This window comes from Haliotis rubra, unplaced genomic scaffold (assembly GCF_003918875.1).
Source record: "Haliotis rubra isolate DU_JTF1 unplaced genomic scaffold, ASM391887v1 Scf131, whole genome shotgun sequence".
Lineage (NCBI taxonomy): Eukaryota > Metazoa > Mollusca > Gastropoda > Lepetellida > Haliotidae > Haliotis > Haliotis rubra.
Window position 1 is genome coordinate 1,833,797 of NW_025765237.1, and position 24,790 is coordinate 1,858,586.

General features: G+C 41.4%; 1 protein-coding gene across 1 annotated transcript; it reads right to left on the bottom strand.

Annotated features, from left to right (window-relative positions):
- Positions 1 to 513: 513 nt before the first annotated feature.
- Positions 514 to 21,613, bottom strand: LOC124267433 (phosphatidylinositol polyphosphate 5-phosphatase type IV-like). Its single transcript, XM_046702355.1, is given in 14 exon segments — positions 514 to 2,129; positions 2,507 to 2,553; positions 3,329 to 3,465; positions 11,218 to 11,313; positions 11,315 to 11,334; positions 11,794 to 11,926; positions 11,928 to 11,965; positions 12,519 to 12,617; positions 15,260 to 15,379; positions 15,499 to 15,623; positions 16,005 to 16,102; positions 16,626 to 16,746; positions 18,660 to 19,861; positions 21,553 to 21,613. Coding segments are annotated over 13 exon segments (1,893 nt in total). The 5' UTR covers positions 19,442 to 19,861; positions 21,553 to 21,613; the 3' UTR covers positions 514 to 2,052.
- Positions 21,614 to 24,790: the final 3,177 nt, after the last annotated feature.

Below are 24,790 nucleotides of genomic sequence, written 5' to 3' on the forward strand. Positions count from 1 at the left end.
AGTAATAGTTCCACTTAGAACAGGTAACCATCATACATGAGCTGTCATAGAAACAGCCTTGTCTATTTAAGAAATACAGTTCGCTCTACCACCATGTATAGTGTAATAAAGCACACTTTCGCCCTGAACTATTATAGTTAAAGCACGAGGAAGATTACGAGGGGGCAGACTAGAATGGTGCAGTGACGCCAATAGATTGTGACATAATGCAAAAAAGTGCACATTATCGTCTGATGAAGTACTGTCGGCGCCTTTGATCTTTCACAGAAGCATCTTAGAAGTTCTGTTAAGTTACATTCAGATTGATTTATTTAGCTTAGGCCAGACCAATTTTATTTCTTGTTTTAAGGATCCACCGGTCATATTTTTTCAAATGCGGTCGGGCAGGCAGGTGTTTAGAACGCTGATAATAGCCACAACTTTGTGGATAATGACATCTTTAATATTCTGTAATAACAATGTTTCAGTTTAGATACTTATGCCGATGTCATGTAAGCCCTGCATGACAACAGTACTAAGTTCTATCCCAATATTTGTCTGCTTTGACATCCATCAACGTCTAACTGTCAGACAAATTAATGCCAGTAGAATGTAGATAATTCTCACCCTAATCCTCACAGTAAGTTATGTTCAATTGCTTTTCTAATTGCTCGAGAAAGAAGCAAGGGGACACAGACAGCATCTGCAGTAAACCAGTTCGATAACAACACACTGCATGAATGAGAAGGAACATCTACTGAACAACATGGTTTCTGGTTTAACTGCGCCTGCTGTTTTCACTCAAACCATGTTCAGTAAAGACTTGCTGGAACTGTGATTTGGACAAATGGAGGTAACATTAAAAACTGAATTCAGGCAGAATGAATGACAGATAAGCCACCAGAGATGAGGCTTTTCAATTCCCAGTATGACTGAGCAAGGCACTCTGACCAGGATATCCGATTTCTGCATCACACAAACTGAAAGTACAAATCCAGATAAAAAAAGCAGGGCCATTATATTTTTGTAGATGTGTTATGTGGGCCAACCTTAGGCAAGTGAGTTTGTTCAAAATTGCCTCTGTTTACCCAGCAGAAAACTGGGTACCTGTTGGTATAAGTCGCATTAACCTTCCAGAGCCTTGCAGACAGCTTGGATTATCTGGGGTAATAATGTCCATGATGCTGTATGCGCTTTAGAGCATGTCCCTGCAGCGTGGAGTTCAGCGCTATATAAGTGGCCAATTATTAATAATTATTATCATTATACACTCATCATTTCTGTTGGGCATAGCAAGTTTTGTATGATGTGGATTAAGTTGACCTAAGCTTTGTCACCCTTGGTGACGGTTACACCTCACCCTTATATCTTGATAAAGTATGGTGTCACTTGTCCTTTGTCAGTACTGTATTTATCATAAATAGCTTACACGAGAAATATCTGAAGCTAACTGCTTAAAGACATTTCGATGTATTTCCCTATAGCCATTATAGCAAATATTCAGGTTACATTAAGTTGAACACCCTCTATTCATAAACCAAACCTTGACAGTACCCTGAACCCCCTGGCACAAGATAGCATTCACTGGCATGACATCACTAACATATGACAACTGCTACATCCCTTTAACTACCAACACTGGGAACAATTCAACACCAGTCAGCATACACCAAAATACTGATCACAAAAATTCATAGTTATGAAAATATACTACAAAATATCACAGCTTATCTTCCAGCCATTTTCCAGGTTGATACTCGGTGCCCCAGTTCAGATGACTGCAATACAACAACATGCTAATGAAATGGAGAACCTTTGTGCTGAGGCAAATGAAAATAATCTATCGCATCTGAACAAAGGGAGATAACCTTTAAAATAGTCACCTTTATGCAACAACAGTTGAAATATGCAAATCCGATTCAACAAAATAACATGAATATGCTAACTGAGTCTATAAAACTAATATGCTGAAAATGATAATTTCTTCATGATTTACAGGAAACCAGTTCCATCTGTGTGTAACTACATGTGTGAACCTTCGTTGTACAAGAACTAGGACACTGTCTCCTAATGTCACTGTATGGAGCACACTGAACTGGCTTTTTGAGACCTCTCTCCATTGACCATGTGCATAGCTCGCTTCTTGTTGCCTGAAACAGAGTAGTGGCACTATCAAGTAAAGTCAAGAGTGTTTAGGACGTGATACTGCTTCTCTAGCAATAATGGAAATTATCACAGGATGTATGGCATTCACAAATCGTCCCCTGGGTGGTCATTTGTAAAATAGTCTACCGACCCCAAAATGAATAGAAAAATAATGAAATAGTATAAAAGAATGACAAAAGTGTACAAGTGCCATTTATTTCTATTCTGTAAAGTTCAAACCAACCATTTGACCACTCAAAAATATCAGCTTCATAAACCCAGTAGACATTGTAAAATATTCACACACGAGAGAGAGAGAGAGAGAGAGAGGGAGGGAGAGAGAGAGATGCTTGCTGGGACTTTGTGTATGCTATTGACTTACCGTCCATGTATACTGATCTATCAAACTGTCCACCTGACAAGTGAGCCCTGCAACAGAGAAGATCACCTGTACACAAACAAATCCACAGTGACCAGTAGGGTTTGACACTGCTTCTGTGAACATGAGCTAGTTCACTCTGATACCTCTCTGCATAGAGATCTCGGGTCCTATCTACAGGAAGGTCACATTAGGTGGACTTTCTTAGCAGCCTTTCAATATCAAAGCTTTCTTGGTACAAGAGATTGATGCAGTTAAATCTGAGATTTGAACCTAATGTAAACAGATTCTGGCATGTCTAAGAGAAGTAACTCACTGAAACCTGCAACTCCTGCCAGGTATTCAGGCAAAGCACAGTGCATACATTGTCAAGCAAATCTTTAAAGCATACACTCAAGCAAGAAACATAAGTAGTTATGTGATGTAAGCTAAGCACTGTTTGGTCCAGGACTAAAATAGTGACTACATTACAATGCAGATGTTTGGCTTATCGGTGTAGGATAAATACGTCATAGGTCACAGCTGTGTTACTAAAAATAACCCCATGAGAAAGCAAAATTACACAGTATTATTCACCGTCGTATCAGGTTTGAACAAAACCATATTTCTGATGATCTGTCGAGTTGGGGCAACCATTCCAATAAGGTTTGAAGGGCCTCCTACCAAGTGTACTAGTGACATTGTTGTATGTGTGAAGTTGGTGTATGTGTGACGCTGGTGTATGTGTGACGCTATTGGTGTGATGCTGGTGTATGTGTGACGTTATTGGTGTAAGTGTGACGTTGTTGGTGTATGAGTGACGCTTTTGGTGTATGTTCCACTCACCCTTCTTTCCCAGCCTTGATGCAGGTCTCATACACACCAAACACCGGCTTGTGGTCGGAGTGGCGGACAGACATCACACAGTCGTACTGCACACATTGGACCCAGTTCTTCTTCTTACACCGGAACAATATACGATCCTGGCAGCCATCAAACAAACTATTAAACATGTGGCTCCATTCACAGTGACGTGGAAATTTTCCCATAAATACTCATCTTCTGACATCTCTTTCTGAACATTGGACAAGGATGATAACCAAATATCAGTGATTTACTTCAACTTTAAACAGAACTTCAAATCCAAAGTCGAGCATCAAACATTCCATTTGAGCTGGTGAACTTTCCAACCAATGTATCCATGAGGGCTATGAAGCCAAAAAGTAGTGAGTGAGTGAGTGAGTTATTATTTAATGTCACATCAGCAATATTTCAGCCATATCGTGACGAAAACTATTTATACAATAAAAAGTGAAATGAGAACATTTGACATTGAAATGGAATATATGTATGTTATAAAAACCTGTCGACGAAGGACAGTAAAACAACTAGAATATCACAAGTACAACTAAAACTAGTATGGAGAGTTAAAACTGATAGCACTATTTGGACAATACAATATAAAAACAAGCTATAGATCGCCAACACCAGAAGGTAGATCACCATACCAGGGACCATGGGGACTTACAGTACCTTGGCTACCTGCATGGGCCCTAGTTGGATTTACACCATCCCTTCAGCTGCTGGCGATTGTAAGAAATGTTAGCCAAAATTAAAATGACAAGAATGCTACGTTTAAAATCCTGCCAAGCTGAAATTGACTTTGAACATTTTGGGACTTATGTACCCTCTCAGGAGGACAATAATTTTACGCTACTTCAACCCCCTTTGAGGGTACAGCCACTAACAATCTCAGTTACTAATCTAAACTACCAATAATAAAATATGTATCTATTTACAAATCAGTTAACAAGTTTAATTCTTTTAAAAATGCAATAATTAAATGAGGACGTATATTTCTAAAAAGATCCTTCATAGTTTGTGATTTGATATCCCTTGACCGTGATTCTTTCATCACAAGGGATACAAAACGGAGGATCCTCACCTTTTAATAGGTACTCATGAGTATATCTGGTATGACCAATACGACATCGTCGCATGATGACCTCTTCAAATCTGGACTGACAACCCAAGTAAGTGTAGCCAATATAGGGTTTTATTTCATGTAATTTATTAATACCTACTTGAGCGTCCCACTTCTTCTGCATCAGATCACGGATGTAAGTTCTAATGCTGGCTTTGTAATCAGAGTATGGAATAAGAAGTGGTGTCACAGATTTGTTGAGTGCTGCCTTGGCAGCAAGATCGGCCAAAGTATTCCCAGAAATACCAACGTGGTTGGGTAACCAACAGAGGACGATGTCGTATTGGCCAGTGGCAAGATCATTAGATAATTCTATGATTTCTAATAAAAGTGGATGTTTACAAGAAAGATTTTTAATAGCCTGAAGGCAAGAGAGAGAGTCGGAATTTTTTTTTATATATTGTTTATATTTAGGATGTTTATGAATATATTTAAGAGCTGTAAGTATTGCGCTTGCTTCTGCAGTGAAAATTGAACTGTCATTGGGTAATCTGGAAGATATTGTTTTGGACCCAATGACAGTGGCACAAGCAACCGCGCCACCATCCTTGGACCCATCTGTAAATAAGGATTTAAATGTATTATATTTACTTTTTAATTGATTATATTCTTGTTTATATAGTAAGTCATTAGTTTCTGATGTTTTAAATTTAGTGAGTGTTAGGTCGACTTGTGGCCTAACCAATTGCCAAGGAGGAGAAGAAAGAAGACGGGAAGGAGCTATATTTTCCAGCTCAATGCCGGCAGCAGCAATAAATGGCTTAATTCTGAGCCCAAGAGGCGGAACAAGAGAAAGTTTTTGTTATACAAATCCTCATAAAGAGGATTAAAGACACAGTGAAATGCAGGAGACTCATCAGAATATAATTTTGTAATATATTGTAAAGATAATTTTATACGGCGTTGGTTAAGAGAAGGTTCATCTGCCTCGACGTAAAGACTGTCAACAGGAGAAGTTCTGAAGGACCCAAGACAAAGTCTCAGACCTTGATGGTGGACTGAATCTAAGAGTTTGAGGTTGCTTTTACAGGCTCCACCATATACGATGGAGCCATAATCAAGCTTCGAGCGGACAAGTGATCTGTAAAGGTGTAGGAGCGTAGCCTGATCCCCTCCCCACCATGAGTTAGACACGGCTTTCAATAAATCGAGTGCCTTCAGGCATTTAGTTTTTAGAGATTTGATATGCAGAAGAAAAGTTAAATGGGAGTCGAAAAATGAGACCTAAGAACTTGGCCTCTTTTACAACCTTGATGGGAGTGCCATTTTAAAACAGTTCTGGGTCTTTATGTGGTTTATATTTACGCAGAAATGTATGCAATTAGTTTTGATTTAGAAAATTTAAAGCCGTTTTCAAGACACCATTTATGTATTTTATTAAAAACACAACTGTAGTTGCCGCTCTATAGTATGCATATTCTTACCGCGACAAGAAATGTTAAAATCATCCACAAAAAGTGATCCATCAATTGAATCGCTTTAAAACCTTGGATAAGCTGTTGATTTTAATGCTAAATAAAGTGACAGACAAAATACTTCCTTGGGGACACCCTGATCCTGATTATAATGGTCAGACAGGGTTGAACCCACTCGGACCTGAAATTGCCTGTCTTTTAAAACTGTGATATAAAAGAGGCAAACGGCCTCTCAAACCAAAAATCATGTAAATCCTTCAAAATGCCATGCTTCCAGGTTGTATCATAAGCTTTCTCAAGATCAAAGAAAATTGATACAGCATGTTGTTTATTTACTATAGCATTTTTAACAAAGGATTCTAAACGCACCAAATGATCAATGGTACTACTGATTTTCCTGAAACCACATTGAATATTTGTTATAAGGTTATTGGTTTCAAGATACCAAGTTAATCTATTATTCACCATACGCTCCATGGTTTTACAAACACAGCTAGTTAGAGAGATCGCCTGTAATTCGGACGGATCTGTATGATCCTTGCCAGGTTTTGGTATTGGGACTACAATGGCATTACGCCATGAAGGAGGAAATTCTCCAGACGTCCATATTTGGTCAAATATATCTAAAAGTGTCATCATACATGGTTCAAAAGTGTTTCAGTAGCTGGTAATGTATATTGTCATCACCGCTGCAGTGTCATGAGCTTGCTCAAGAGCAGTATGTAGCTCATGTAATGAAAACACTTCATTATAATCTTCACCGTTATGTGATTGAAATTAAGTTTTGTCTTTTCCTGTTGCTTCTGATATCTCTGAAACTCAGGGACATAATTTGCCGATGATGAATTTTTGGCAAGAGTTTCACGCCAATTTTATCTGCAATTTTAGATTTGTCAGTTATTAAATTATCGCCATCTTTATGATGGTGAACAGCAGATTTTGAACCTTTGCCTTTAATTCTTTGAACCATGTTCCATACTCTGGACATTGGCGTCACGTGAATTAATTTTGGAGACATAATTTCTCCAAGATTGCCGTTTGTTTTGTTTAAAGGTATGACGCACCTTTGCATTGAGTATTTTAAATTTATTTAAGTTATGGACAGTTGGATGATTTTAACGGCTCTGCCTTTTCCTCGCTTTTTCTGGCTTGTCTACAATCTGTATTAAACCATGGTTTTCGTATTATGTGGAGTCAGAGGACTTTGGTATACACTCATCAGCTATTTGCTTTAAAACGCCAGCAAAAGTTTGAATGGGATCAGTTATATCACTGAAACATTCAAGCGAGTGTTGTGGTCTGCCACCCGCTTTTCCCAGTTCCCTTCTCAGTTTGCCGGTTGTGATTTACACATGGTTGATATAAGCTTTGGTTGTATCCGTAAAAATTCCATCTTGAAGGCACTCATGGAGAAACGAAGATCGGAACTTATTTTGAAGTATTTTACCTTTGGCACTAGGAAAACTGGGAGTAGAATCCCTGACTGACTGGTCTGGTCCACCACTTTGCAAGCTGTCTAGTAGAGATGTGACCGCTTCTCGTATTAGCCTCTCTCTGTCCGATGGGTCTTGAAGTTGAACTTGTGAGGTTAGGTCTGTCAATATGGCCGGAGTTGCTTGTAGTTGTATCACGATATCCGTCTCTTAGGATGCTGTGGATACACATAGCTCTTGATATAAGCCCCAGTTCTCCCAGTAGTTTTGTAGGCGTCCACCCACTTGTGAAGGTTGTGCAGGGGTGGAAGACTTTCCAATTAGTTCGAACCCCTCCTTCATCGTCTCTGAACCTTGGCCTCTGGTGCCTGCCTGCGTCGGGTGTTTGACTGGGGCGCGACGAAAAGTCCTTCCCTCACTCTGGAAGGTGCTCATTTTTCTTGCCTTCTGGATGCCTGCTGAAATTGACTTGCCGAGTAGCTGGGGCGTCTGCCTGATGACACTGGCGAGTGTATCGATGGACTTTATCATAGGGACTTCTCTGGAGTCTTCGAAAAATTCCATGGCGGCGTTGTCAATCTCCCCTGCGAAGATGGATGATGATGTCGACCATGGGGCTCTGTACAGCGACTTAGGTTAAACCAGGTGCAGGATGCCAGTAGTCCTTGTCGTCTACGCCGTCAGCTGCTGAGATGGATGATAGATGGTCCGTCATAAACTGCTGGTCCTTCTTCTGCATGAGTAGCTGGAAGCGTGAAAAGAGTCAGCCTCCTCAGAAGGTGATCATTTACATAGTTTGACATAAGCCCTCGCGAAATTCGACTTGCGGGAAGTGGCGCTGGGGCGTCTGCCTGATGACACTGGCGGTAGCTGTCGATGGACTTTATCATGAGGAGACTTCTGGAGTCTTTGGCAACTTCCTTGGCGGCGTCGTCAATCTCCCCTCGCGAAGATGGATGATGCTCGATAGCAGGGCTCTGTACAGCGACTTAGTGAAGCATTTAGCTCCAGGTGCAGGATGCCAGTAGTCCTTATTAGATCGCCACCGTCAAGCGCTGCTGAGATGGATGATAGATGGTCCGTCATAAACTGCTGGTCGCTTCTTCTGCATGAGTAGAGCAGAGTAGCTCATCGGTCCTCCTCTCGCGTTAGCAAATTCCATGAACTTGGCGATGAAGCGTCTCGTCATTCACTGCCCTGGATCTGTTCAGGCGAAGAACATCCTTCTGGACATACCGTCTCTATCTGCGCCAGCTTTGTGTCGTCGCAAGACTTGGTCGAGGCGAAGTTGATGACCTTATAGTTGACATCGATCTCTTGTGCCTTCATGAAGGGTCCCTTATTGTGTAGTTAGCGTTGAACTGCCAGAACCTAAACCTACAACGAAAACAGGTTTTCATGAAATGTAAACAACTGAACAAACACGGACAAAACCGTGAATAAACAGTGAAAATACTGAATACATTTCAAACCATATTGTTGAAAGATACTCGCTAAACCCCTATAAAGGTAATGTATAGGGTAATAACTAATAAATAAAAGGATATAGTGCCGTATAGGAGACACAGGCGCTCTCCCAACCGTCCACTAGGGCGAAGAAGGAGAGAGTGAAGCATGTGGGAGTGGTGGTGCCACTTTTCCCGCCAAAACGGCCAGAGAGATAACTCATGGTGAGTAGTGATTTTATGTCTGTTTTTATTGAAGGGAGCTTCAATAGAAGATATAAGTGTTCCACTAACGTTCGCAAAAGGAAGGAGACAAGCAATAAGCATGAGTCAGGATAAGGAAAAATTTTTATTGAATAAGTTTATTGGATTTTCTGAACCCTTGGGTGGTCTGCCACCCGTTTTCCCAGTTCCCCTTCTCAGTTTGCCAGTACATTTTGACTTCGAACTTGTTTCAGAACGAGTCTGTGACACTGTGCATTCTTCATCCTGAACTGTAGATATCATCATAGTGTTAACACTTGCGTCTGAAGTCTGAGTAGATTGCTCAGGCGTGAGAAGTTTAGGGTTATCAGTTTTAACCCAAGTCAGGTCTGTTTGACAAACATGCACAATAATATAACGGGATGAATTCTGACGCAGTCATCAGTAAAATATAATACAGAATACTATTATTTAACCCAAAGAAATATATCCTAGCATTGTGTAATTTTATTTTGCAGTTTTTATGTAAAATATATATAATCAACACTAAGGTTATACGGACCCTCATGAACGTGGTAAGCACATGGAATGGGGTAAAATACGGACGCCATTTAAATTCACACATTTTTACCGATGTTACTGTAAACTAGCAGTCAATGGAAAAAGAGGCGTAATCAGCGCTGTGATTGTTGAATGGGGTAAAATAAGCAAGCCAGTTTGTTGCTACAATAAATATGATATTTAGAGAAGCAAAATATATTATGCATTTTCGTTTCGATCCGTGAGTAGACACAATATATATGACCGTGAATTCTTTGAATAATGTGGACCAAAGTTATAATTATTGGTAACTGCCAGTTGTCTGTGGTCTGTGTTTGCCGCGATTAGGACCCCATCGCGGGGGATCGACTTATGCACGAAACATACCATTTTGACACTGATTTTAAGGGTCAAGCTTGGGGGTCGTCTTATCCATGGGGTCGTCTTATAGACGGTCATATACGGTACTTTAGGCATGGTTTCGGAAGGTAATCTGACGACTGATGCATAAGTTTCGTTAGGTAGTGTTGATTCCACAATCTTTTTAGCATCAGTAAAGCTAATGTTTTGAGTGAATTTAACTTTGTTTATTTCCATTTGCTTTTGCCTCATTTTACAATCCTTGGAAAAGGATGAATGATTGCCTGAACAATTTGTGCATTTTTTAACAGTACTAGTGCAGTCTTCCGTCACATGAGACCTCTCGCTACAGTGAGCACACGTCACTGGCTGTGTACAGGTGTTAACACCATGACCGTATTTTTGGCATCAAAAACACCTCAATGGATTTGGGATGTAGACTGCAACTGTGATACTACAGTAACCCACTTTAACAGACTGAGGGAGACTTGGAGTTGAGAATGAAAATAGGTATGTGTTTGTCGGAATCAGTTCGTTGTTTTTGCGGGTGGTAAATCGTTTGACATATGTCACACCCTGATCTTTCATTTCCGATACAATGTCCAGTTCTGACATGTCAGCTAACAAACGGTCTCTGTCTCTTATAATGCCTTTGCAGGTGTTCAAGGTTCTATGGGCAGTGACTGAAACAGGGATGCCAGCAAAATTTTGCATTGTCAATAGGTTAGATGCCTGCTGTTTTCTACTGCACTCAATCAGTAGAGAGCCTGAACGTAAGCGTTTGATGTTCTTAACGTCGCCTGCAATGCCATATAAGGGTTCAACTTGAGTGGAGTCTTGTCAACAGTGTCAAGAACAAGGAAACGTGGCCAATTTTCTGTTAGCGTGGATTCATTCTCTTCATTGTCATTGTCTAGTTGTCGTTTGGTCATTTTTGAGGGAGTTTGGTAAGCCATGTTGAGTTAGTAATTGTTTCATCATCCGAGCTCCCCACCCACCACGGAGTATCATAAAGACAGTGCTAATAACAAGTGGGTCTCCGACTTGCAGCACCAGGGATACCCGGATGACATACTCAAGCAAAAAAAAAATGAAAAATCAATTATTCTACCAGATTGGCCCATGAGCCACCGCCTTCTGGCACCAGCATCTAGGCAAAATTTCACAAATTTGAAAATCCATATATCACATATTAGATACACAAAACAAAACATGTTAATACTGTGTCCAAATAATACCAAGCCAAATAATATTAGAGCAATGAAATTTAGTGCATGCACACGCAAGATTCTTGGGGCTATGCATTTTCCGAACGCAAAGATTATTTTTCTACCGCAAACACTGCTGTACATACCGTGTAAGAGGGAATCCTGGATTTGTGGGATGTATCATACTGGTCAGTTTTGGGGTCAAACTTGTATGACGGCTGAAAATTTATCCTTCCCTCTTGGGAAACCTTGAAATATTTTTCCTGGAAAAACATCATTCAACTGTGTATTATACATGCTAAAGTGAGTCAGCCAAGGAAAGGGACGATGGGGGCGCTTGTTGGCTCAGTGGAAAGAATGGTAAGAACATTTCAGACACAATCAAATAGTTGACACCATTCACAGGGATAATCTGAGCCCAAACGTTAACTATGAACAACTCGGCGGCCCAAGATGAATTTCTGATGTGTGTGCTCACATAGTATTTGAATATAGGGATCCTAAAATTTACCACCTTTAGGATAATGACAATTACTGCTTGATCTTCACATATAATCTCAAACAGTGAAATGGACGGACTGGTCAGATTTATCAAATTGGGCAACCGCTTGTCATCACTGAAACAGCTCCTTCTGTCAATTACTAGTTTGTCAGGTGTTGGTGTTATTATTTATAAAGTGCCATCACATAGTTGCAATACAGCTGTCTATCAATAAACACACCTTCCACCATAAACTTGGAGAGCTGGTCTCCTCCCAAGAGATTTTCGTAGTTCTTAAATTGTTGGTCTTCAATGTGGTCCACCATCCCCTCCACAGCAGCTTTCTTCCTCTCGATGCGGAAATTGAGGTCACCGCCAGAAGAAGACGCTGTCGAAGTTGTTGGTGGAATCACCTGAAGCACAAGCAGGAAGAGAGTTGAAATCACCATCCTCATTTTGATGAAAACTCCTCATGCCACGACATGGCTCAATATATCTGATCCAAACGCCAGTAATTACAGGCCACTGACATATAGCTAGAACATAGCTGAGAGTTAAACACACAAACTTACAAACAATATTGAAGAGGTGTCTTACTGAGATTGCAAAGACCAGATCTAATTGAAATAATTTACTCTTTCATGAACACTCCTTATCATGCCCAAATGTCATGCCATGAACCCCATATTTTATACCTTGGACAAACACTACTATGCCTTCAACATGTATTTTATGCTGGGAACCCCCAATAATATGCAGAGGACACCACTGTCCATATCCGAAAAAATCCATTTTGGATAAATCATTTATTTACCAGTTTTTAAGATGAAACAACTAAACCACAGACTGGTGGCCATATCCATCTACATATTTATGCCACATTGTCTTTTGCCTTTATACAACTCAATTTAGTTTGTCTACATTCAAACAGACATAATAACCCTGTGAATTATTAGGATTACTGACCTGATCTGGGGGTACCCATGGAGGAAGACTTGGGCAGTTTGATGCCTTGGAGTATCTTCATGTAGTCATTAAGACGCTCCTTCTTCTTACTCACATCAGCTAAAACAAGCATCATGTCCTACATGGTACATCATACAGCAGACAAGGCAACACATGTATAAAGCAGTATGGCAGCTGGGTAAGGAGGGACTACTCACATGATTAGTGAAGGCCCTTTGTAGTGATTTGTAGAGATTTATGAACTTAGTCAATTTTAGAATATAATTGTTAATTGCAGCACATTTCTTTGTTGGTTTCACTGATGGGTTATATTTCACAGACTGATTCTCGGCTATATTTTAGTTTCAATCTGTGAATCAACACACAACAACATGTCAAGTGGCAGTTGATGAAGGAGGGGCTACTCACGTGTAAAGTGGCAGTTGATGAAGGAGGGGCTACTCACATGTCATGTGGCAGTTGATGAAGGAGTGGCTACTCGCGTGTAAAGTGGCAGTTGATGAAGCAGTTGATGAAGGAGGGCTACTCACGTGTAAAGTGGCAGTTGATGAAGGAGGGCTACTCACGTGTAAAGTGGCAGTTGATGAAGGAGGGGCTACCCGTGTAAAGTGGCAGTTGATGGGAAGGAGGGCTGGCGTGTAAAGTGGCAGTTGATGAAGGACTGGGGCTACACCGTGTAAAGTGGCAGTTGATGAGGAGGGCTACTCACGTGTAAAGTGGCAGTTGATGAAGGAGGGGCTACTCTGCGTGTAAAGTGGCAGTTGATGAAGGAGGGGCTACTCACGTGTAAAGTGGCAGTTGATGAAGGAGGGGCTACTCCGCGTGTAAAGTGGCAGTTGATGAAGGAGGGGCTACTCGTTGTAAAGTGGCAGTTGATGAAAGGAGGGGCTACTCACCGCGTGTAAAGTGGCAGTTGATGAAGGAGGGGCTACTCATGTAAAGTGTAAAGTGGCAGTTGATGAAGGAGGGCTACTCACGTGTAAAGTGGCAGTTGATGAAGGAGGGGCTACTCACGTGTAAAGTGGCAGTTGATGAAGGAGGGGCTACTCACGTGTAAAGTGGCAGTTGATGAAGGAGGGGCTACTCACGTGTAAAGTGGCAGTTGATGAAGGAGGGCTACTCACGTGTAAAGTGGCAGTTGATGAAGGAGGGCTACTACACGTGTAAAGTGGCAGTTGATGAAGGAGGGGCTACTCACGTGTAAAGTGGCAGTTGATGAAGTGTAAAGTGGCAGTTGATGAAGGAGGGGCTACTCACGTGTAAAGTGGCAGTTGATGAAGGAGGGGCTACTCCGTGTAAAGTGGCAGTTGATGAGGAGGAGGGGCTACTCCGCGTGTAAAGTGGCAGTTGATGAAGGAGGGGCTACTCACGTGTAAAGTGGCAGTTGATGAAGGAGGGGCTACTCATGTGTAAAGTGGCAGTTGATGAAGGAGGGGCTACTCACGTGTAAAGTGGCAGTTGATGAAGGAGGGCTACTCATGTGTAAAGTGGCAGTTGATGAAGGAGGGGCTACATGCGTGTAAAGTGGCAGTTGATGAAGATGAGGAGGGGCTACTCACGTGTAAAGTGGCAGTTGATGAAGGAGGGGCTACTCGTGTAAAGTGTAAAGTGGCAGTTGATGAAGGAGGGGCTACTCACGTGTAAAGTGGCAGTTGATGAAGGAGGGGCTACTCACGTGTAAAGTGGCAGTTGATGAAGGAGGGCTACTCACGTGTAAAGTGGCAGTTGATGAAGGAGGGGCTACTCACGTGTAAAGTGGCAGTTGATGAAGGAGGGGCTACACACGTGTAAAGTGGCAGTTGATGAAGGAGGGCTACTCACGTGTGATGAAAAGTGGCAGTTGATGAAGGAGGGGCTACGCGTGTAAAGTGGCAGTTGATGAAGGAGGGCTACTCGTGTAAAGTGGCGTGTAAAGTGGCAGTTGATGAAGGAGGGCTACTCACGTGTAAAGTGGCAGTTGATGAAGGAGGGGGCTACTAAAGTGGCACGTGTAAAGTGGCAGTTGATGAAGGAGGGGCTACTCGCGTGTAAAGTGGCAGTTGATGAAGGAGGGGCTACTCCGCGTGTAAAGTGGCAGTTGATGAAGGAGGACGTGTAAAGTGGCAGTTGATACTCGCGTGTAAAGTGGCAGTTGATGAAGGAGGGGCTACACGCGTGTAAAGTGGCAGTTGATGAAGGAGGGCTACCACGTGTAAAGTGGCAGTTGATGAAGGAGGGCTACTCACGCGTGTAAAGTGGCAGTTGATGAGGAGGGCTACTCGCGTGTAAAGTGGCAGTTGATGAAGGAGGGGCTACTCGCGTGTAAAGTGGCAGTTGATGAAGGAGGGGCTACTCCGCGTGTAAAGTGGCAGTTGATGAAGGAGGGCTACTCACGTGTAAAGTGGCAGTTGATGAAGGAGGGGCTACTCACGTGTAAAGTGGCAGTTGATGAAGGAGGGGCTACTCACGTGTAAAGTGGCAGTTGATGAAGGAGGGGCTACTCACGTGTAAAGTGGCAGTTGATGAAGGAGGGGCTACTCACGTGTAAAGTGGCAGTTGATGAAGGAGGGGCTACTCACGTGTAAAGTGGCAGTTGATGAAGGAGGAGCTACCACGTGTAAAGTGGCAGTTGATGAAGGAGGGGCTACTCACGTGTAAAGTGGCAGTTGATGAAGGAGGGGCTACTCACGTGTAAAGTGGCAGTTGATGAAGGAGGGCTACTCACGTGTAAAGTGGCAGTTGATGAAGGAGGGGCTACTCACGTGTAAAGTGGCAGTTCAAGAAGAGGTAGGATGAACCAAACATAGAGAAGCAGCATGCGATGCTGCCTTTCGTCCTCACCATCGTCATGGCACGTGTTGTCACAAAGTCGTCCTCTGGGGCTGAAATATACAACATTATCAGAAATAAAGTTTTCATAGTTTGTAGTTCCCCGGCTTTTCATTACTTGCTAGATGAATGAAGGAAAAGGTTAAAGGAGTTGCATTGACAACTGGCTTACCAGAACAGAACCAGATGAGGTCTCTACGGATGAAGATTGCCAGGTGGAGTGAGCCATGTGACGCGGAGTGATACATGACGTGAGACGGCCCCAGGGTCTCCTGGATCTTCACCTCCCAGTCTCTCCTACAACACAACAACAAACAGCCAGTGAGGAACTGGTGACAAGTAAACAGATGGAGGGAACTGGTAGCATCTAAATAACTGGTAAGAAACTGGTACCACAGAAACTGCAGGTTTGGAAGTTGTATAATCAAAACAGACAAAGGGAAACTGTAACATGGTACCTCTCAAATGCATCTGTAACATGTAACATAAGGGATGTTCAGACTCACAGACTTGGCTGACACAATGGATCGTTTGCTCTCTGATCACTGAGTGTTCCGAATTCATGACGTGAATCTACAGGACACCATTAGAAAGCTGGAATATTGCTGATGTAGTGTAAAAGAAACAACCACATCCAATGATTGTGATATCGGCAATGATCTATTCCTACAGACTTACTTGTTGAGGCCATTCTCCTGGGTACACACACAGTATATGTCCTGAACATACATGGAGGTCTGCGGCAGGAGGAAGTCATTGATGTTATCTGGAACTATCTGGAATATTAAGTATCATATCATCAGTTTCTTTTCATCAGTGAAGCGGTGCTTGGAACTACTTGAGACTGAAATGACAATGGCCATTTGTAAACATTATAACACACCAGGGGTGGAAATAACTTTAAAATTGCTAGTGTACTCCGGTACAGTGGCACATGTAAAATCACTTGCCCTGATAATTCTTCCACTATACCGACCGATTTTCTTGTTGATTTTTTAAATAAACAACATAATTAACATTGGAAAGTCAACTGGACACCGGTACAGCGTGACATACAAATCTGCTAGCCCGACAGCAAAAAACACTGGAATGGGGCGTCGGACAATGGGTTATTTCCACCCCTGCACACATAATCGATGCCCTAATGAGTCCTATATTAAGAGCAACCATCGGACATGAACTTTATGAATGGATGATGAGTTTACCAGCAGCTGATTTCACGAGATTCCGGAACTCTTTGGACTAGTGGTAGAAGTCACAGTCTGATACACACAGTTTCTCATTGTTTCATAGTGTTACCTTGATCTCATTCATGTTCCATGTGCCAACAAAGATGTGGACTTCCTTGGAAGGGAAGTAACGCTCCAGCTCTTCGCTGCCCAGCAACGACTGGGTGCTTGAGTTGCCCACCAGGAAGTTCCTGCAATATGAGAGAGTGAGCGAGTTCAGTTTTATGCCGCTTTTAGCAATATTTCAGCAATATCACGGTGCAGGACACCAGAAATGTGCCCATGTGGGGAATGGAACCTGTGTCTTCAGCGTGACGAGCAAACGCCTAACCACTAGGCTACCCCACCGCCCTCCTGCAATATGAACAAACACATGGCACAATATACTAACACTCTGAGAGTTACCAGTACATTCATATACATATATGTTGTTAAGCCCCTGACATATATTGTGGACATAGCTAATTTGCCATAAATGTACAGCCTTTTGCATGGTGCCTAAGGGTAGTCATCCCGTGGTTGATAACATAAACATCAAACCATGCTGTTAACAGAGATTGAGTGACTGAGTAAATATTGCTTTACGTCGAATCAGCAATTTTGCAGCCATTAACGGCAAGCTAGAGTTCAGGGCTCCAGATAAGGGCCGTATCGGCGTATGTACGGATAAAAAATATGCACGATACGGTAGGAAATAATTTAGAAAATGTAGCAGATACGCACCACGGCAATGGTGTATGGTCTTAGAATCATTTACGTATTTATCTGAAAAAGTATTTGTTTTATTGTTTATTGACCTGTTTGCACAAGACTAGCAATGTTGTGGTGCATATATGAAACGAAACACAGGGTTACTGATACTCCATTAAATTCCGTTCAGTACTCTAAATGTACTCTTATGGTTTTCGAGTACTCCTATATTGAAAAAATAAGGAGTTCGTACTCCTGATGTTGAAAAATTATCTGGAGCCCTGTAGGGTTCATTGCCACTGTAAACAATACTCTGGTTTTACCATGTCAGCTAACATGGGAGGAGATTTACTACTTTGGTGAAACCCATGTACACATGAATGACAAACCCAGAAACAGAAACAGGGTCAACTAATGATAATAATAATAATATTAATACAATTATAAAGAGCCTAATATCCACCTTACAGATGCTCAGTGGTGCTAATACAGTGATAAAACTGAACATATATACATAAAACAGAGAATGATTATCTACTGGTACACAGATAGAAATAGGTGAGTGTTAAGCTGTGATTTAGAGGTGTCATTAGTGGCTGTATTTCTGAGGTTTTGGGGAAGCGAATTCCAGAGTTTCGGGCTGAAGAAAGAGCAGGCGTGTTCGAAAAGTCCATTTAGTGATTTTGGTTGATTCAAGAGAGAGTCACTGAAGGATCTGAGATTCTGCTGAGGTGAGTAAGGGGAGATACTTAGTAAGTTCTTTGAGATAGGATGGAAAGTTTTTATTGTAGAGGTGAGTTGAGGCGAAATTGGGTTTTACGTCGTGCTTGAGAATATTTCGCTCATATGACGACGTGCATGCGTGTGTATGTGTATGTGCGGCTACTTGTACTAGCCCAGACTTAAGCTGGTTTTATACTATAGTGCTAGCTGTCCCACTGAGATTACCATGCCGCAGTGGAGCATGAATACCCCACTCAGGTAGCTGTTTACTGATTGAGCCGACCAGTGGCGTATAACTTTTGAAATAATGAGCCGATTGTGACCATTTATAGCTCATTTTGTAGGGAAATCATCTCGCTTTCGATCCGTAGGCCTCGACGGGGCCTGAAAAATAGTTCACGTGGTGAAATCTAACTTTGATTGAGGAGGGGGTGGTTCCGTTGTTACATCCCTTTCCTTTTATATAGTACTAGGGTAGGGTCTATGTACCTATATGTCTTTCTAACGCTGTTTCTAAGCGTGACACGCCCCTGTGGTATGAGCCACAACCCAAGCTGTACAGCAGGAGGACACAGACAAACAGTGGTTAATAGTATTGGCAACGAATCAGGTTGTAGGGGCAGGACCATGTACAGTCAGCCAACGGTTCAAAGCATGAGGGTCAAATCAATCATTCTGCCTTTTATGTTACCTTTCCCTGGCTTGTCTGGTGGTTATAGCTGTCATAACACTGGAAGAAACAAACGATCTTTCAGATAAGCAGTCTAGGTTGCTTTGCTGAGATGACATAAATTTTTCTGGATACAAATCAGATTTATATGTTGTCCTTAAAGATTTCGAGGCTATATTCTGTCCTAGAGGAGGTGGGCGTGATTTTGGAGATACAGGAGGCAGCCTTGCTGACCGAGGGGTTCGAGTCTTTTCCTTGGCATCCATTGAGAGAATACTTTCATACTGGTCTGAGACAGCCTTCAGATCTGAAATAGATCCTATTACCACCTCAGACTTTGGTTCACTCACTGAATGTCCAAAACTAAAGTCTGCATTGTCAAATTCTTTATTCAAATGTTCCCTTAATTTTCTTCTTGACTTTGGCACAGTTGAGTCTTGGAGTTGTGAATTGTCTGTAGAACTGCTTTGAACAATATTATTAGCACCATTGGAATCATTCGCATTCACATTAAAATCTTCAAGCCCCTGGGAAACAAGTCTCTTATGTCCCTGATCGGGTTCATCCCCAGAGGAGTTGGGATCCCTGGTCCGTTTCTCTCCTTTAGATGATGATCCCCTTGCAGACTTTTTGGGAGTGGAAGGTGGTTTGGGCACAAAAGGGCTACTTTTCAGAGATTCGACTGACCCAGATCTCTCGGTAGCCATTCTAAGATTTCTGAATCTGTGTAAAGTTGCATCAGTTTGAGATCCTTGCAAACAATCTTTATCATCATCTGATAAAGCCATTTCATCTATCTCCATTCCGACTGGGGATACACGGCCTTCACTGTTTCTGGCCACCTTCCTTGGCTTAGGCTTGGGCTTTGCTGCATCAACACCAACAGGTGTATTGGGTTGTACAACAACGACTGGTTCAATATAAACATTTCAGGGTTCAGTAGATGTGATCACTTCATTTCTTGCACTTGAACTCTTTGAGTAACCTTTTTCATCTGTACTGGCAGCTTTTTCTTTCACTGACAGTACTGATCCTAGGTTGCTTTCTGCTTCTGAAACAAGTGATGCTCGTCGTTTTCTCTCAGCAAGTTTTGCAAGTGCGCCCTTTTTCTTTCTTTTGGGAGTACCTGGTGGTTTGCCACCAAGCAATGTTGAAGTATCTTCAACTGTCATCATGTTGTCTGTCATGGTGCTTATTTCATTCTTGCTCTGCTTAAGTTTTTGCTGCAATGAAAAATGTGAAAAGGTTAAATATGTCATATAACTATAAATAATAATAATAATTTCCTCAGTTTTCAAAATTAGGCTCAGCTCAATTAGTTCTTATATTCTCAGTGGCTTGTTATCGAGGCTCATATACTCACAGACAGCGTTTTTTAAAAGCTATATTAATTAATACCATGTCATTGACTACATCAGCGATAATGCTAGTTTTTAGCGTTACATGCCAATGTGAGTACTTTTTAATACTTCAACATCTAACTTCAGGGAGGCTAAGGTCCAGTATCTATAAAGGCAAATAGGTCACAGAGGATTTCAAACAAACATCCTGGTACATATTATCACAAGACAGCATAAATCTATTACAAGTATTAGACATTTATCAGGGTGTCTGTGAAAAGGTTTTGTTTTGTAAACATTGTGTGAAGGGCTAAGAAAAACATGAAGCATAACATGTATTCTTTACTACCACATTCACAAATATAAGATTTATTCTGTATACCTTGAAATGGAGTCTGTGATGTTGTCTGTATTATCTTTCATTTGTGTCTCACACTTATCACTATATTTACTTGGTATTGTGCATGTAATGTCACATTCATATTGAGAAACATGTTATTTCCCAAAATATTTGCCTGAACGCGACTTTGACACTTGGAATATTTTTTAGCAATCTGTCAACTTACACACTCGCGTAACCTTGATTCGTGGATATAAGGGTAGTGCGGTCGAATGCATATTTTAAATGCATGATTTCATTTTGTATACGCACTGATTAATTTATTCATTGATTCACCAAATTCAAAATGCCTAATTTAGTGTACTTGCATGTAATGCAAAAATTCGGAACTTTTTTGTCAGCGAGGGGTGGCATTGTATGCACATCAAAAGTACCGCTTTGTGACGTCAGTCGAGACTTAAGTAACGAGCTAGCATAATAATTGCCGGGATCCACGAATCAAGGTTATCCACGAATTTACGTTACGGTTCTGTAAGTTATATATAGGGAGCAGTCAGGTATCCTTGTCCATAATATATTTGCCTTTCATAATGAAGACCAGGGTTCAACCCCCTCATTGTTACAATGTGTGAAACGATACTGGATACTGCTATTTTTTTAATTCACCCTAACTTATACATGAGCATTGAAAATGGAACATATATCTTTTTGTTATGAAAATATAAACATGACAGTATGTCATTTTAAACAGTCTATAAGGTGTCTCGCACATATTACTATGCTCTGAAGGTTGTACTTTTTCAAACCCGGGATAGATCGTGATATCAAGAATCCATGAAAACAGGATTTTCACTAAACATGCTAGATGACGATCGCATGTCAGTGGACGGAAATTAAAACAACTTCGGGAGTGAAGCAGCCCAGTATAAATTGTACAGTTAACCGTAACAGCGACCAACTATTCAAAATAAATAGGTCGTAGCAAGTCACTAGCAACCGACTAATCAATACTTGTATGTACTCAGTGTCATTGATCGTGTCCATATACAATGACGGATGACTGTCATCTAAGAAAAATACAAACATATTTACATGGCAACAGAAAAACAAACTTCAGGAACTGACATGACAGGACAAATTAAATCACACATGCAGATTAAAATCAAGAATGTGACATTTCTGTTTACAATCTACAGCGAAGAATCTCGGAAACAAACTCAATGTTTATAATTACCAATAAGTGACAGAAGTAGTCTGCTACAGTACGTCGCTTTGTCCGCCATGATGGAATGCAATGCGTGAATACGCATGCGCATGTTCTCGATAGAGGATGTAGCTTTTACGACATTATCAATTAACAAAAACAACCAACTGACGCCCAAAAGTCAATAAAATGCCATGTCCGTCACTTTACAGGAGGTATATTACGCATGAAACATATCATGTCATTGGACGATAGAGTATATAATGTCGTTAAACAAGAGTGACAAAGTCAACGAAGCGTCATACGTACTATTTTTGTAGTACTCACGTGTTTGATATCCAGTGCGATACAGCTTTTTGAGAAAGAGGTGTGGTGGTGGTGGGCGGGTGGCTGAGGGGTGGGGAGTGGGCGAGGGGTTGGTTTTGCACACTATTGAGAAAAGGAGGTGTGCTTCAATGGTCATTTAACAAACTTGCAGCACAAGGGGGGGATGCGCACACCTGCACCCCCACCCCAGATCCGCCTATGTATTATTTCTGTAAACCCACACCATTACCCACTAGTTACTAGTTTTACTAATAGTATTTACAAACTTAAAAGCGTTGATCACGGTTATGCAGAACAAATGTATATTTACACAATACATGTCCACATAATTTAAACAGAATAATAATGAAAATTCACAGATAATGTTACTACCTTTTTCGTGATGATGCAAACATACATCAAACAGGACGCAGTTGTACAAACACTGAAGCTGACATAAAATATCTAGAGGTACGCCATACATTGATCAATACATGTCAGTCACAGACGTACGTAAACGTCAGTCTTTGAATTGTCTGCGTTTATGGCAAAAAGAACATGGAAACGGTTTGCACGTACTTGGTTTATGTTTAACTTCATATATACGACAAAATACAGTCACAATTAGTGATATTTGGATATTAACTTCAAATTGTTAGAAACTTGTTGTATTGTATGATAAAACAATGCATTTAATGTTTTGAAATAGGTCAATATGCAAATGATCCCTCGATAATTACATTGCAACATTATGATGTCTAGAGGGAGTGATTTGCATGGGCAAAATGTTAATTTAGGAATCAGTTTAAGAATTGGTGAGGTGAAAGGATGGAATATCGTTCTTGTTCAACTGAAACAGATAACATTTTTGATTCACGGTTATACCTTAATTGTCCTTGGCGGCGAGATAATTGTTGAATAACATATTGTACGCCATGCTTAAGATATTAATCACTAGGTTTTCTGGTCAAGACTCGACATTTCATCACGGAGAATACAAACCTGGCATTCAGTGAACTTGTGTCTGTGGCTGTTCAGAAGTTTCCAAAATTTTGCTTGCATTTTCATATAGTATCAAATTGGGCTTACGTTCAAATGAAGATAGACCAAATTCTGAATCATGTGTTTATCCTATATACACATCAGGTAAGCCGAAACAATTGCTTGTGTGATTTTTGTTTCTCGGAAATTCCTGTGTTGTTGCGTTTCCAAGGCAATACGTTTGATTATAGGAATAGCGCGTTCGTCCAAATATGATTGTTTCATTTTGCGGAACACAACTCATAAAACATTCAATATTTCTTGAAGGATGCGGACTCTGTGAAGCGGACACTGAAGCGGACACTGAAGGAAGCGGACTCTGTGAAGCGGACATTTTGCATGCAGATGGAACCTTCTACTCCTCACCCACACTGTTCCTACAGACGTACACCATCCACGCCGAAGTACAAGGGTTCATGTATCCTCTTGTATACATGCTACTGCCCAACAAGTCCCAGGCAACATACACCACAGCATTCCAGTTGTTGAAGACTGAGACAGAGCGACTTCACCTGAATCTCCATCCGCAGATTCTGCAGATAGACTTTGAGAGAGCCGTCGCCAACGCTGCCCTTGCTGTCTTTGATGGAATGGAAATCCGTGGCTACTACTTCCACTACGCCCAGGCACTATGGAGGAAGATACAGAATCACGATACAAGGAGGACACCGACTTCAGACTTTGTGAAATTTGATCAAGAGGGAGCAGTCAAAGACGAAAGTGAGGCTAGCCCAGCAACGTGGACATCAGCGTGAACCCAGAAGAAAGAAGAAATATGTTGCTATTGACAACAGGTTGAGACGGGCGAAAGATAGACTGATTAGTGGCTATCTAGTGTTGCCCATCTTCTTGGTGATTCTGATTGTGTTTGATTGGGAGTGAATGTGAATAGCTGATTATACACATATTTTACTGTTAATTAACAACTGGTCTTTATCATACATGTAAATGTTAATTCATAGAATATTTAAAGATATATAAGATAAATAAAATATATTCATTAATTCTATCACTTAGTTTTGTCATTCTTTTACTCCGACATGGTTACTAAACCCCCTCTGATCACAACATATGGTCTCTCCCATACCCACTTCACCTAATCCTGAGGAATTATCCAGGCATGACATACCCACATCACTTAATGAATTTTCCGTACCTAACGAGTAAAATTAAGTGAAGGGGGGAGGACACCGGTCCGGTACCATGGACAGCTTGGTATAAGTGAGCGAGAGTATTTTGTACACGATTGGCCGAGGAATGCGGAGCCAGTGAAGCGAGGTGAGCACTGGTGTGATGTGTGCCTTTAAGCTCGTCTGAGTGACCAATGTGGCAGCATAGTTCAGGATGTGCTGCAGACGTCTCATCTGTTGATCAGCGATTCCATGGAGCAGGCTGTTGCAATAATCTGTTCAAGAGAATATCAGAGATCTCACAAGGGAAGCCGCTGCATCTATCGTCAGCAAATGTCGGATGGCACTGATGCTCCGGGCTTACATGATCTTTCCATGGATGGCGAGGAGTCAAGGTACACACCCATGTTCTTGACATGGCTTTAAGGTGATGTCTTCAGACCCAATAGACAAATTATCCAAAGTACATTTCCTTAATCTGGATGGAGGAAAAAAATAGAATCACCTCCGCTTTGTCTGAATTGAGTTTCAGTTTGTTCTTTTCCATCCATGTACTGACATGAGCAACGCACTGTTCCATTGCATGTTTTGCTTCAGATTGATTGACGGGCGAGGGTTTAAAGTTGTTCTGTACTTGCGAGTCATCTGTATAGAAGTTGTGAGGTGTTTGGTGTTCTTCAATACACCGACCTTGAGGTGTTGTATAAAGGGTAAAAAGTATTGGCCCCAACACTGATCCTTGCGACAGTCTTCGGAGCAAGGTAGCTGGAGTGGACATCTCGTCACCATTC